At 31.4% G+C, this 16,728-nt stretch overlaps 1 protein-coding gene across 1 annotated transcript in view; it reads left to right on the top strand.

Annotated features, from left to right (window-relative positions):
- Window positions 1-16,728, top strand: part of LOC148307166 (uncharacterized) — a 148,610-nt gene that overhangs the window by 93,165 nt on the left and 38,717 nt on the right. The window contains exons 4-5 of the mRNA XM_088263849.1: window positions 11,126-12,087; window positions 12,543-12,709. Coding sequence (XP_088119975.1) covers window positions 11,923-12,087; window positions 12,543-12,709 — 332 coding nt within the window. The 5' untranslated portion in view covers window positions 11,126-11,922. The remainder of the gene's footprint in view (window positions 1-11,125; window positions 12,088-12,542; window positions 12,710-16,728) is intronic.

Here is a 16,728-nt window from a genome sequence, read left to right as displayed (position 1 = left end):
TGTGTTATCGATCAAGATAACACTGCGTTTATATATTGCAGTGCCCTATGCACCATTGGGGTGCGGATAACGGTTTGAAAAGTGCGTTAAAATTATTGAAATTATTTCACCCAAATTACTGCTTCATTATTCACAAAAAGAGTGTATAGGCCACACAAATAGGGACCTTGAGAGGGTGCAATAATTAATTTTAAATGATTATCTTTGGATTTTCAATTCCCGATAAATATCGTTTTCTTACCTGTGAAAATATCAATGATATGTATTTCTAAAATCTGAACCCAAAACAATAAAATGTATATTAGTAAAACTTGAAAATGACTTTTTAAATAGTAAAGTAAGGTCTGGGCCACCATTTTGTTATAATATACTTGCTACTATCTCACTTAGAACGGATATGTGCATCCATATTGGTCAGATTAAAAAAAAATAATGTCAATGTCAAGTATAATATAATGAAGTAATTTGCCATTTAGTTTTGTATTAAAGCATAATAAATAAATAAACGATACTTATGTATGCAAAAACATCTTGTGGGGTTTTTAAATTCAATTGAAGTCAGCTAGTACAGGAAATCTTACTTAACCTAACATACCAAGCCGCTATTAGAACATTTTTGCACTTACTTCAGTGAGGTTTTATATATATTATTTACGTTATTAACAATTATATATTTTTTACAAGAATGCGATACCTAATTGTTTTATAAGTACGCGTATATTTGGAATCCTTTTAGCATCAACAGCTGAATTATGTTAATATTTACTCAACCTTGAATTATGAAAATAATATTTTTCTTAAAGTTTTGGTTATGATTGTACTTTACAACATGTAAGCAACTAACATTGACATAATGTCAACGAAGGTTAACTTACAAACTGATAATAGCATGTGTACATAATTAATAGTAACCGCAACTCTTTCATGCACCATTCAAGGTTAAAATTAACTTTTATGAGACTCGTAAATTATAAATAGTCATTAATTTAACCGAAACATCTCCTTGAAATATATTCATACGCTGTCCTGTTGGAATGGCGAGTATTTTTCATTCATAAAACTTTGATGCTATAATTATGCAATCTGCAGTCATGAAAGTGTATTAGATTTAGTTATTAAAGCTACTTTTGCAATACTGTTTTACAGCTTAATTTATTACTACGGTGTCTACTTTTGTTTAGAGGTTGGTACTTCATAAGGCTTGGAGCCTATTTTCGTCCTATGATGGATTTCATATACGTAAATAAGAATGTGTGTCAAATTTCTATTAAAGAATTCACTACTACAACTACTAGTACCATCACTCCGTTTCTCCGCAGGGTAGTCAGAAAGTATAGAACTCTACACCCTTCTGTCCTGACACATACTCCTCGCTTCCTTAACATCTATACATCTAGTCATACATGCCCTCCGATTACGCAGATTTTTAACACAACCAGATGAATATTCTTTATTTAAAAAATCTGTATGGGCTGTTGTTACACGGCAGTGTGTATTTCTTCGTAACAACATGTACAGGCGATGAGAAAAAGAATATATTGTGTATAAATTGAGATCGAAATAACTCCAATCAAATGAGTCGTTTGCTCTCTACAGCTGTCTCAAGCAAATTTCAAAGAAACAAGCGATAAAATTTCAAATTTCTTCAAATAAGAGGTTACTAGAGCGTCTACTCCGTGGTCTATACAATCGTATTTTTGCATTAAGCAATACTATTTATTATCTCGATTAAGCTGAGGTGTTCATAGCCACATAAAAATAACAAGCTTCCTTACTCACAACTCAGTCCAGTTTTTTTTTTATATTAAAATGCTGCTTTTAAACATAGTAATTGAAGGCTTCCTCGTAAATCCTAGTTTCAATTCCTGCCAGCATTGATCCCTTTCTGGTTTATACGTCGATTATATGAATTAAATCAGAATTAATTCTTTAAGGTGGCATAATCGATAGCCCAAAATTTTATTTTCCATTAACCAAGGTAACATTTCACGTAATAATTTTTTTGTTAAAACACCGCTTTTGTATTAAAAAATAAGTTTTACTTCCTATTAAATATATAGTTTTGAAAAATAAATAGTAATTGAAAAGAGAATAGTTAAAAAAGAATGAATATTTTTTTCAATATTTATTGTATAAAAAAATTAAATTTCAATGTAAATTCTAAAAATACAAATCGTGCGCAGACGACACGTATGGGTTCTCGCGCAGACGGTTGCGAGCTGTATTTGTAGTCTAGTGCGAAACTAGAATTAGCAACACTAACATTTTCTAAGTCTCATTACATTACAAGGTATGATATCTAAAGGATTTGGGTTACTTTTTAACAACCGCTAGTTTATTTTGATTGATTTGAATATCCTACATGTATTGTCCATTTAACAATACTGCGTAGATCATTAGGAAAGGTCAGAATAATAAATCTTTATTTCTTTATTATGGTCAAGTAGTATTCCCATAATGATTTATGTACTATTTACAAATAATATTACTTTTAACATTTTTCGAGACGACCCTCGAAATAGAGCTAGCAATGCATGCCATGCGTCTTAGTATCATGTCCTTCAAAAATCCTCATATATATATCACACCGTTTACTAATTTCCTTACATGTCTGCGTCTAAATGCTTGTATATTTTATATTATTTCCTCTTATATTATACATTAGCACAATGGTCTTCAATGTTCCTGAAAATTCCTGAAAACTGAAAATGGAGTAGCTGTCTTTTGTACGAATGTTCCGGGCACCCTAAAAACTTTTAGTGACAGGCATATTGGTGTAGTGGGTAGTCAAATCTCAACTGTGAAACTGGCGTCGCAAGTTCGATTCCCGCCTATTGCAAAATGAGTTCAATAAATATTAAATTATAATTGGCCTCAGTTTGTTATATTTTTTTTTAAATATCTACCTTCTATCTATTTATAAACGAGCTTTTACTTACTATCTTACTTACATACAGGTATCTCAAGTAGAGGCTTTACGTATTATGTATTTCAACAACAAAAAATTGTTTTATTTTCAGATTATCACCAAACATTTGTAATTATTGTATAACGATAATAACATGAAGCCAAACAAAAGAAATCGACCCAGCGAGACCACCACTTGACTCTTATCTGCATCCAATGGTGTATAGGGCACTGCATCAAATTGACACAATGTTTATTCGATCGTTTCTTATATAAATCTAAGATGATCAGTCTTGCGCTTCAGGTACCGTTCAGGATAATTTAAATTAATATTCAAGTAAATAAGTATTCCTGGGAATCGAACCCGGGACCACCAGTGTGATAGACAAATACACTACACTACGGAGGAAAACTAAATGAAAGTTTATCAACATTTTTGATCAATAAGAAATATTCCGGAAAAAATACTTATTAATACTAGTATCTCTACTAAAGTCGAAACGGCAGAGGTGATTACTGCACATAATAAGAGTCTGTATTATTTCAAACTTTTTGTTTGATTATGTTCGTCCACGCTATAACAAATATGAAATATATGTAAATATATTTCTATGCCGTTTTTTCTCTTACAAAGTATCGGGATAACATTATAACTCAGGAACTTATTGCTTTATCTGCCCATAAAGCTATTTGCTATCCTTCGAGTGTTTAATTGATTCATAAACATTTTTGCTTGCGTGTAAGACCCCCACTGTGTATGCAATTCATAAGCAGCCTGGTAACACCCTTCGTCTGTTCCAAGGATTTCGTATTAAGAACAATCAATTTATTGAAATTGAGCCTTTCAGAGCTCTCTGTTACTACCGCCTTTCAATGGGTTTACATTCCATGGACTAAACACAAATCGTGTGTATCATTATCAACATTCAATTTTTTACCCTGTCTTCTTTTACATTTTATTTTATTTTTGTTTATTTAAGTTTACCATATGTGTTTGTTATAAATTATATATTAATAAGTGCGTTACCTTGAAATTCAAGTACTTTAAATTTAAGAAATTTGGGATGTTCTTGCTGTATTTTTTTTTTATAATAAGTGTGTCTTCCCCATTGTGTAGCAATTAAGATATTTGGCTACCATTTTCAGTACAATATTCATTTAATATTACCCTGGACTAATTTAATATTAACTTAATATTAATAATTATCTTAATGATAACTTAAGACGTACTCAACCTTTAACACTCCTATGTCGTATTTATTACCCCTACTCTGATGTCGAGTTAAGCTCAACATTATATAAACATATGAATTTCCAAAATATATTTTTAAAATTATGTACACTACAATTTACCAAAATAAAACATATGTAATCCCCTTAATTTATTTTTTTTATAAATTAAAGAATTAGTGCTAGGTTTAACAAAATTACAATCAAAATAAATTGAGTAGTGCTATGGGTTAATATAATTCTAACGTGAAACGAATTCTTTAAATATCACATACCCCTTCATATAATAAATTATCAAGTCAACATTGCATCAATTTGATCCAGTGACCTATGCACCATTAGGTGCGAATAAGGGTTAAAAGTAGTTAAAAATTACTACATTTTAATTATTGTTTTTACCTCCCTTGGGATCGAACCCGATACATCCAGCGCTCAGCCAAATGCTGTAACCACTACACTACGAAAGCGAACTTTACTACGCATGAGTAGTCCACTTGCAAACCACATTATGTTTAAAAATTAAGCTTTTTTTAGAAAATGGCTCCAATCGGTAGAAAATTAAAAATATTTGTGTCCATATTTAACATAATCTGCCAACACTCGTTAAGTTAGGAATAAAATGGAATAGAAAAATCAATACTCTTGCAAAACTCGCAATGCCGATCCACAGTTCTCTTTCTAAAATCGCTCAAAAAAGCTCAAATCGGTAGAAGATTTAATATTCTACCGGCTGCCGCCATTGGCTAAAAAAACTTTTTTGAATATAACGTGGTTTCCAAGTGGACTACTCGTGTTACATGTAGTGTAGTCCATCACATATCTCTCACTCCTTTTAAGAACGTCATAAATAAAATAAAAACTTGATTTTTCAGGAGAACCTTTTTAATGTTTAAAAATATAATGCAATGTATTAAAAATAAATATCAAGCCACTTATTGAACTTTTTACTGTGCAACAGATCTTTTTAGGTAAAACCTGAAGGTTTTTTCTCCATTTGAAAAATATTTAGTATATTTAAAAAAATAATTAAACAATACCTTTTCTTCAAAATGCAAAAACAACACTTTCTGCCCTGTATCGGGTAAATATTAAGTTAAAAATAGGCCTCTTTTGCTGAGATATAGTACATTTACTGGGCATTCCGAAAACATGCACAACTGAAAATTGACGATTTTTGATATATGACGTTCTTGAAAGGAGTGAGCGATATGTGTACTCTAGATTACAAACCAAGCGAATAGCATTCAACTCCGACACCGAAAGCGACTTACTTTAGCAACATAAAGCCAACGATTTATTTTAACTCTTTAAACTATAAACTAAGAAACACCAAGTCGATGACTTACTTCAAGTACTGGGTACACTCTATACCAGTGTATTGGGATGAATGAATTCTGTGGGTAGGTAATCCGAGAATGCGGAACAGAATGGCCACTTCTGACTCGTACAATTCACAATAATAATTCCATATTCATTTCAAAATAAACTTTCAATATAAATCGACGGATTTTCATTCAAAAATATTAGATGACTACCTATATGAGTATACTATATGTACAGATTTTGGGAGTGTTCACAAATCTGGATTTCTCTACTTAGAAGTTATTTTTACATTGAGATCTTAACATAGATGGGGGATAATATGGATGTCTGTGTATATACGAGCCTGTCATAAGCTGGGCCAAGTAATCATTTCATACACGTATAACATTCACCATTCTTCTCACGATTGACAACCACCTACAGTCTAGGATCTCACTTACATTTTAATAAAGTTTCTAATAAAAAAAAACTTACTCATTTCAATCATAGATGACGAAGTTTCATTCGAAAAATACAGTAGATCTTTTCAATTAAAGCATGTATATAACGATCAAAAATTTGATCGAAATGGTTTCAATCATGGGTCAGTGTTACGCAGTGTATAAAACGATCACTTAAAAAAGCCAATGACGGATCGTTAGATCTATAAATGCCCAGGCTTCCATTTTCTCGTCTCGATAGACATCTTCATTTATGTTGATTTATCATTTTTTCCTGTTGGCAATTTCTTTATATTGATGCAAACGCAATATGTTACAGTAATGTGCAACCTTTAGAACCATCATCGTTTAATACATAACTAAATATTATACATAGGCTTATTCATCGGACTATTTCATGTAAATATAATAATTATGCTTATTTTTTTCGTGCTTATTTTAATAAAGTATGTCAAGCACACTCTTTAAAGTACCTACCTGTTATATTATATGTTATGAATAAAATAATAACTAAAGAATAATATATTCAAGAATATTTATAATAATATTGACCCTTTCACGCCTGGGTAAATACTAAGTCGTTAACTTCAAGCAAATATCGTTTTTCTTTTGTAAATCTACTTACAATAAATATTTATACCTTAGCATGATCTTAAGGGGAAAATTATCCGATCCTTAAGTTTTATATTTTTTGGTAGTTTTTATTCAAATTGTGTCCTTTTTCAAGAATTTGTTAATATATATTAAATATTGAGTAATTTTATTTGTTAATTGTAAAATTTATTCGATGCTAAATTACTGGTTTCAATGTCCCAATAATAAGTAACAAATTTAATGCAAGTTATATGTAGATAATACGTTATATTTTTTATTTGATTATATTTTTCGAATCCTATAAAAGTAAAGTCGAAAAATATGATGAAAAACAATCAGAGAAGATACGTGATTTATAATTTTCCTATATTTCCTATAATGAAAAATATTTTTTCAATCTTTGTTTTATCATTCCACACAATAAATTTTCTGGTATGAGCTCACTCACTTATCAAAATAGAAACATATTGTAATTGGCAGCAGTCATTTGAATAATAAATTCAAATTAAACGCGTTGTTTTATATATCCGATTATTTACATTAGGTAATCACTGTGATTGGCCGTAAACCTCTATGCAAATATCGACCGGTGGTAAAATCATTCAACTGTATTGTTGATGTCCTTGTATATCGATTTATATCAGAATAATAGTAGTCATAATATCCCTGTATAATCTTGTATCTTGTTGTCAACTGCTGCGATATTTCATTGAATTATAAACGATTTTTTTAATGCTTCAATGGGGAAAATGTTAATAACAAACTATTACTTGTATGTTTTCTTGAGAACTTTTACGAGGTTCTTCTTAGGAGAGAACTTTTTATATTCCTACATGTTGTTATTAAGTGATCCTATTATGTTCAAACTGTCATACTCTGGAATTAATTACCTAGCAGTTATAATATTTTTTGTAATACAACTAAAACCCAGAACTGATCATATTGTCGTCGTGTAATTAATGACCAACTAACACTGCATTGGATCCTCTGGTACTGAATAAAAATGCTACTATTTTATATGGAGCTATGATTATCTTGGCTTACGATTTTTTACGTATATCTAATTTTTGTGCTTTGATCGGGCAGAAATATTATTGAAACAATAAAGGCATCTATGTCTTTTTCATAAGTATTTATCAGAATCTTTATTTGAAACAGGGAAAACCGCATCATTTTATGTATTAATTATAAATTAAACACAGATTTTTTGAGTCTACTAAGTTGTATTTTATTAACGAAAACACATAAAAATTATATTGTGACCATTGTTTCGCCCTGTTAGGGCATTAACGAATGACATTCGTTTGATAATGCCCTAACAAGGCGAAACAATTGTCACAATATAATTTTTATGTGTTTTTGTTACTAAAATACAACTTAGTAGACTCAAAAAATCTGTGTTTGATTTATAATTAATAGATAAATTAAAATGGAGTTCTACAAATTAAACGCCAAATCAATAAATAAAAACCGCATCATTTTGAAACGGTGTTTGAAAATGATGTGGAATGCATCAAAACACATGTTTTTAGAAAAACAATTGTTTAATTAATTTAAAACAAAAATAGTGCGGAATGTTTTCTTTTTCGATTGCGCTTTCCAACGGGATTCTTGATTAATAAAGTAAAGATTCGCCTCACGACTTCTGAAATTGACTATGGTATGGCTCCGGATTAATATATCGTGTATTTCCGCCTTTCCGAACTGCAGCCTTGAATCGTGAAACAATAAAACAAAGAAGCTATTCACATTCTTCGGCGTAAAGTGTAACTCTGGCCTGCCACAGCATCCATCCAAATATCACGATACTAGCGAGCACACACAGCTAGCGCGGATTGACCTGGGGAACATTGCGGAAAATGCTAACTAATCACTTCTTTTTCTTTCATTTTAAATGTGTAAGTATTTTATATTATAGTTTGTAACTAAACGACGATATAAAAATTTATATATTTTTTTTTATTTTCGTATTATGTAAGGAGTTAACGACAAATTAGTTAAATTTTTGTTTTATTGTATGTATAATATATATTTATTTGTTAATTTATAAAACGTTTTGTACGGAATATATGAATACTAACGGGATTATTATTACGAAGCAAATATGTATATGCAGATTCTGCTCAGTAAAAAAGCTTCTTCATCTCACTTATAGATGTCTCTAGTGAAATTCTAGTGATTCAAGAACAATTTTTCAAAATCGGATCATATAGAAATTCCCAGAATTTGAGTAGTGTGGTTGTCATTCATGCGTAGAATTGGTGAATATTACACGTGTGTGAAGTGTAGCCTATGACGGTCGTAAGCGCCGTAAATACCCAGCCTTCCATATTCTTATTCATCTATGTTGAGGTGTCAAAAAATAATAAGACAACAAACTCATAGCAGATACTATCAAACCATATACAGCCGTTTGAAATTAGAAAGCAAATCAGGTAATGAATTGAATGTATATATAAATATGTATATAAATAAATATATATATATATATATATATATATATATATATATATATATATATATATATATATATATATATATATATATATATATATATATATATATATATATATATATATATATATATATATATATATATATATATATATATATATATATATATATATATATATATATATTTACATATCTTGTTCTTACAATTTAATGCTGATAATTTTATAAGTGTATTATTTTAAATCTAATAATTTTTCTGTGTCTGGGAGTCCGCTTCCGCTGTGAAGCGTTACTCATGAATACGGGAACCTTTTGAGGCAACACGACAAATAACGCCTTTATTATAGTTGTTAAGAGAACTCAATGGAAACTCATGGAAAACCGTAAAGGTTAAATATCTCATCTCAATCATTTGTCGCTCCGCTGGCTACATTATGATTTCGTATTCTAGATTTTTTACGATATTAAATTCGCAATAAAAAAAATCACGTAAATGTATGATTGTACCAAATATTGAATTTTAAACCTTAAGGGCTATTTATTATGATATCCAATACATTGGATGTGATTGTTAACAACTGTGCAATACAGGATGCTTAGATCGTATAAAAATATGGAGAAAGGCAAAATAAAAGAGTTAATGTATTGAAATAGTTTTTATTTTTTCTTTTTCCTTTTTTCTTTTCTTCTTTTGTGGTGCGCATATCATGTTAAAATAGATAATCAAAATAATTTGCGCAGACATTGTTTCTTCTTATTGATTTTGAAAAAATACAAAAAAAAAATCTGTGAAAAAAGGTTCCGAATCGCCGTTCCACCGCGTTACATGAAAAAAAGCCCTGTATATTGATAATAGTTAAATACTCTTTATAATGTTAAAAAGTAGCCTATTCTGTTTCATCGACACACGTGACAAATTCATTGAGGTGCAAATTTTTTATACCATCATGTCGACCGGTTCTCCTTGCTAGTCTGTGATTCATTCCACCCATTATTTCCCAAGAGCTGCCTTTATTAGGAGATGTCTATTGAGCCATTCGCACCTGACTCGGTACCTCGTGCACCGTACGACTCTCCATCAGCACATGGCGATATTATAAAGGCCATTTAAAATCCCCGTTATTTAGAATCGCAAGAAATATATAATAAATTTATATCTCTGCCATTTATCTCAGGACCTTCCAATGCCCATTGTGTTTGAGCACCTAATTAGTTTCTGCTTGGAACAATGTGTTGGAACTGGATTGTGTTTACGTTTTGCGAGTGATTACTTTGTATCATATTGTAATATATTGATCGTTAGATTTAAATACATTATTTCATTGTCCTTTTATTTTATTAATGGGTCTTAAATATGTTTATTTATTCGATATCATAATAATTTCTAGCATGCTGAGATCAAATATTTAACATTCACGACTTTAATTAGGAAACGGGTTGTGGTCCCGTGGTTAGAGTCGCGGACTCTAAGTCACAATTTATGGATTCGAAATCACTCTCTAACACTTGATTCCTATTTCTTTATTAACGGGCTGGCTAGGACTACATAAAAAGCATAATGTTGTAAAATTAGTTTATAGTTACAAGTAATCTTGAAATAAGTTAATCTTAAAATAAGGAACAAATTTTTCCCAATTATTTTTTTAACACACTCAATTTTTAGTATTTAAGCTGAATGATACTAATCTGTGTAAAATGATGTATGTTTTATTTATCATTAAGTCAATAAGTAAAGTTAATTTAGATTGTTCTCGATAAAATAGGTTTATTTTTATTTTAAAAAAATTGCATTATTATCCATGTATAAAAGGAGTATAAAATTTGTTTTTTTAATCAAATATTTTTCTTAGAATATTTAAAGCCAAAAACTAATTACTTAATAAATAATTATATTTCCATATCTCTTGCAAACTTCGTTACCACAAAACAGTTTGTTGTTTTTTCATTGAACTCGTATCTTGAAATTATGCAACGCCCAAAATTAATATATATTAACACCTAACTATATTACGCTTTGCTTTTTTTTTCTTTCACGATTCATGTCTGACGACTTTTACTTTCATCTCATATGATGATGTTCGTCATAATTATATATCAATTACGTATTACACATGATTGTGTCTATTCGCACATGTCTAATTAAAGCTTACATAATTTGGACTTTCGTTTCTTTTCAGAGTGATGGCGGTCGGTGAATGCATCGAGTGTGGCGCCTGCACTGTCTGCAAGTCCGTCTCTCGGACCAATCGGCATGACCAAACACTACCATGCTGATATTACAAGATCACAACACAGACACACTTTCGTTCTCTATATTGAATGACATTTAATAGTGCATCGATACCGCAACACGAAACTTTCTTAAATCATGATCGATCCTCGTGGTATTCCTTTTCACTTTTAAGAGTCCCACTAAAAGTTCGGCCTTTATGTTTACACATCAAAAAGTGCCATTTTGAACGGTGTTTATTGTGCCCATTGACCAGATTGAACGGAAAAAAGATCTAATACTCGATTCGCTCGATCACTTTTTTATTTCGCTCCCAAACCATCTCGTCACTTGATTCGTTCCGGTAAATACGAATAATTCTCTCCGGCTGCGATATATAAATTACACTATTTTAAAGCGTAGAACTTCTACATAGAATCGATCTCTCGGAGCTTAAAAAACGCCGCCCGCGGAATGCAAAGAAAAATAAGTGTCAAAATATTTTACGGTCAATTATGTGTACTTGAAAAGTGTTACGTTGTTTTTTCGCGCTGAAAACGAAAATCTTTTTCAACAGTTCTTTTATGAAAAATAATGGAATTCATTGATAAACTATATCTCACCCATCTAGAAATCTAAATTAAAACTTTATTCGTTAAAAGAAGAAAAGTGTTATTCAAACATTGAGTTACAAAGTGGTTTTTATTTTAAATAAAAGTGGTGAATATACTAAGTTGTTTTTTACTTGAGTTAAAAATTGTGATCATGGCCCACAAGGTGAAGAATAACCACTATGTGGCGACCCACAGGCCAAGTACCGGCTCCGGGAACAGGAGCTCTCCTGGCTCGGGGGCCTACAACAGAGGGTACTCTACAGACGGAGAGGACTCACACAGAGCCCCCTCTGACAGAACCCTATCGGAGTACATGGTGAGTTACGTACATCTCAGATCATGGTCTATCACTTCGTTCTTCCCAATTAACTTTTTTTCCATTTCTCGCGATAACACATCATTCTTCAGTAATTCTTTCTCATCCAAGCGGCCAGACTATAAAATGAATTACCTCTCCTTGTAAAAAATGGACTCTCTCTTATAACTTTAAAGAAACGTCTGAGACATTACTATCTATCATTAGAATCCTAACTGTCCATCAAAACTCATCTTATTAAAATCATTAATTCTTTAGTAAAAGAAATATGTATGAAAATATTGAGTTGCGATGCATTGACCTCCTGTGTCAAGGTTTTCATTTCCAACTACAAATAATTCTACAAAAATGCCCTAACATGATAAATAATAAATAGATCTATACTAAAAGTCTGTGTTTATTTTCCAAATTACCAAGTGTCCAATTTCAGTTAATATGGTCCATTTTCTTTTCAGACGAGCAATGAGCGCTCAACCCCTCCGGTGGCTCCTTCTCGCAAGCATCGCGCTCTCTCCCCGGCAAGGGGGCCCCCCTCGTCACGGGGGCCGGACCCTCACCACACGGACAATGGATCAGACATATACGTGACCAGCGCCGCCTACAAACCACCCTCAGAAATCAGGTGAGCCGAAATTTTAAGCAAAACGAACCGTCTCGAGGGTTTCAAAGAGAGAAAAAAGTCAGTAATGTGAATTTTCACATCACATTTATGTTACGTCCTAATGTTCATCGATGTGACTGATTAATCGTTATTGAAGCGATTGCCATAACTGACTTATGATTTACGGCGATTCATTAGAATTTTGAGGAAAGAAAATGTTATCCCCGGGTCACTGAAATGCATCAATTATAGTATATATTTTATACACACACATACATATATACAAGCTACCCACCATTATCCGAATATTATTCCTTACATCCACCTATATCGTGCTAGTTAGCCCTTTTACTTGTACCACACATATCGAATAATATATGTATGTATGTATTTATTTCATTCGTGTACGTTTATCAATACTTCTGTATAAAAAATACTGGAATCCTACAACGAATAAAACAAAAACTGTATTTAGGTCTTACCTACATTATCAACATTTACCTTTTTTAAATATAAATTTTTTTGGCTCACCTTTTTTTTCGATTAAATTTCTTGAATTTAAAAAAAAATTAAGTCAAGTAAATGCGTTAAAATTATGGAATGTATTTTTCTTACTGGATAAAATTGGATTTCCTACAAAAATTTCAAAGCTTCCTTTTTCGTGTATAACATGAATATCAAAAAATCAGCATTTAGCAAAAATTTGCCAAAAACTATTCTTGCGTAGCTCGCATTTTGTTAACACCTAAAGCGCGATGGCCTCAAACAAAACGCGCCCAGCGGTGGTGGGTCTGATCTGACCCAGTACAGAAATCGCTTTTTAGGCGTTCTTTGACGGGTTTTTATATTTTATAAATGTATTAAAATAGGCTACATAGCAATAGAATAATCTGCCATAAGTTTTGTGTAGGAATTTTCAAGTTTTTGATAGTTCCTAATTTAAATTATCCAAGCGCATACATATTATCGAAGCGTACGTGCAGACACGATGACGCATAGCTACCTACTAACGCCACTGAGCATGTTGCACGCGCGTGAATAGTGGTCAGCGTGTATACGCATAAAGCAGTGGCTCCAAACATTTTTGTTTTAACTGAATTCAAATAATTTATGTATTTAATTTTATAACTGAATTATAAGTCACTGTCAGACAGGATTTTTAACAAAATGCAACTAAGTAATTATCCTAAAACATAAAACTTGGCTGTAAGTTCCAAAAACCACCAATTGATTGTTGGATTTAGACTTTAGTTCAACCTAAAAAAAATTTAAAAGTATATTAAAGATATTTTTATTTTAATTGAAAACTATTTATTTATGGAACGGCCCAAAATGGTTGAGATATTTATTTAAAATCCTCCATTTCTTACATAAACCTTTTGTAGATTTTAGAAATTATGAGTATATGTACATATAATTTTGTACAAAACCAAATAAAACTAATTTCTGAATATCTTTTAAATAAAAATATTTATTTATAAACTTTACAATATAAATGAATGTCTCGTGTTCTGCCTGGTGAGACGTTCACCAAATGAATAAATGAATTTATATGCATACACATACACAAAAAAAAAATATATATATATATATATATATATATATATATATATATATATATATATATATATATATATATATATATTTAAAATGGGTAAATTTATTTTATTTACAATCCGGGCAGTAAATTGTGTCATATTTGTGAGTACTACAAATTGCCTTATTACAAGCTGAACACGAAAATTTGGTTTTTTTATCGGATTTGCATGGACAAAATTTACACCGTTGTCGTTTATATTGGCATTTGCTGTTCATGACACTTTCTTCTACGTTGATGTTATCTTTATTTTTTGTTTTATCAAATATCGCGAAACTATCTAGCTGCTGACGATGAAACGTATGTCCACTATTTTGTCTCTTATTGACATTTTCAGAGACTAATTCTTTCCCTAATTCTCTTATGAATCTCTTCCTGCGAGCACTCTCTTTTTCTCGCCAGGTAGGATATTTTGTCATCCACACTATGTATGCATTCAGAGCGGCCATATCTAATATCTCCATAAGTAACCTAAATGGCCACCTCCTCGTCCCTCTTACACATGAATACTCCCTGGTCATCATATCACCTACGTCAACACCTCCTTTCGTTTTATTGTAATGTTGGATGATTTCTGGTTTCTTCTTCGGCCCGAAATTTACTTTTTTATAGTTAAATTCTGAAGATAAAAGTATTACCGCCTTTGATTTTTTCGGTACATAAGACACAATTGTCAGGTCATGGGTAAATCCAAAAATACTGCTGAACACTTCTCTTTCTTTTGATGGGAGAAATTCTTTGGGAATTTCTTTTTTATTTGAACGCAAAGTCCCAGTCAATGTTAATTTCTTTTCATTTAACAAAATGTTTGCTAAAGGTATACTTGTGAAAAAATTATCGGTTGTTATACCTTGACCTGAACCTGCCAATGGAGCGGTCATTTCTAAAACAACTCTTTGGCCTTGATTAACTTCTTTTTTATTATTTTTCTTGCCAGTGTAAACCTGCAGATTGCAGATATAAGATGTTGCAGAATCGGCAGCGATCCAAATTTTTATACCATACCTTTGTGGTTTATCTTTCATATAGACTTTAAACGGACAGCGTCCACGATATGCTGCAAGTCGCTCATCTATGGTAACATGGTATCCTGGCTCATAATTTTTAATGCAGGCAGCGACAAACTTATCAAATATTGATCGCAAGGCTTCCATTTTATCTCCAGACTGAGCAATTCTTGCTTCCCTTGTAGTTTTGTCATCGCTGCGGATATGGCTAAAAATATAACGAAATCGGTCCCTGGCCATAGCGGCAGGAAAGAAATGCTGCCGGAACAAATCGTCGGAGGTCCACAATTCATCTAATGCTAACTTTCTTCCACGATTTCTTCCCGAGGCAAGAAGAATTCCAAAAAAAGCATAGATTTCCTCACGTGTAATGGCTGGCATATTTGAATTTTTGGGATTCAGCTGACAAAATTTATTGGAGCAATCTACTATTTCATCTATCATTTCTTCTGTAACAAACAAGAAGAAAGAATCTTTTATAGTCAGTATGTTTTCGCTCCCATTTTTTAATCCTGCAGCTTTTGTCACTATATTATGAGCCCTAGACCGTGAGTTAGGTGGTGGCAAAGAGGACCACAGAAAACCAGATTTAGAAGTGAAAAATATTCCTTCTTCATCGGATCCATTTGGCTGCTCAATGATGTCATCGATATCTTCATCATTTTCTGACATTTCTTCCAACACTACGTTTTCCGTTTCACTTTCGAATTCTGTATCTAAGATTTCGAATTCTAAATCACTGTCATCTACACTACTTCTTTCACTTTCAGAACTCTCCAAAAATCGTTCAATCTCGTCATGAGATAATTGATTTTTTCTTGCCATTGTGGCAATGTGGCGAAAAAAAATATAAACTGGAAATCGTTCAACATAAAACAATTTATTGTGATGTTTTGAGTCACTAACTTTGTGTTTTAAAACTATTAACAACTTTTTTAATATCAGTGATTTAAAACGCAGTAAATAAATAAATTAGTTAAAAATAAATGTAAAAAATTATATGTACGAAAACAATCGCCAAAGATTGACAATGTATGGTTTTGTTTTTGAGAAATCGACGGACGCGGCAGACGTCACACCAAGACAACAGATAGCGGCCAACTGACCATACTCAATAATCATTTTTGAACTTTCATTTGTTATTTTTTTAAATAACTCATTTGAATCTGGTCCCATAATTTTCGTTTATATCTCAATTTGTAGGTAAATATTTGAAGAAAGATTACATTGAAGGAAAATGACGTAAACAAATTACCTATTAAGTAATCGATAATTTTATGTACAACCGGGTCTGATCAGACCCACCATCGCAGAGTAAGTGTTAATCTAATTTGCATACTAGATCTTGATTGAATGATTCTTTACAATACATTTAATAATATATTTTTAGATTTCGGATAATATTTTGAATTAATTATACATAAATATTTTACAAT

This window comes from Brachycentrus maculatus, unplaced genomic scaffold (assembly GCF_059751285.1).
Source record: "Brachycentrus maculatus isolate JH-2025_06_01 unplaced genomic scaffold, ASM5975128v1 h1tg000205l, whole genome shotgun sequence".
NCBI lineage: Eukaryota > Metazoa > Arthropoda > Insecta > Trichoptera > Brachycentridae > Brachycentrus > Brachycentrus maculatus.
The sequence above is the reverse complement of the archived record's forward strand: the minus strand, read 5'-3'. Positions and strand labels throughout refer to the sequence as shown.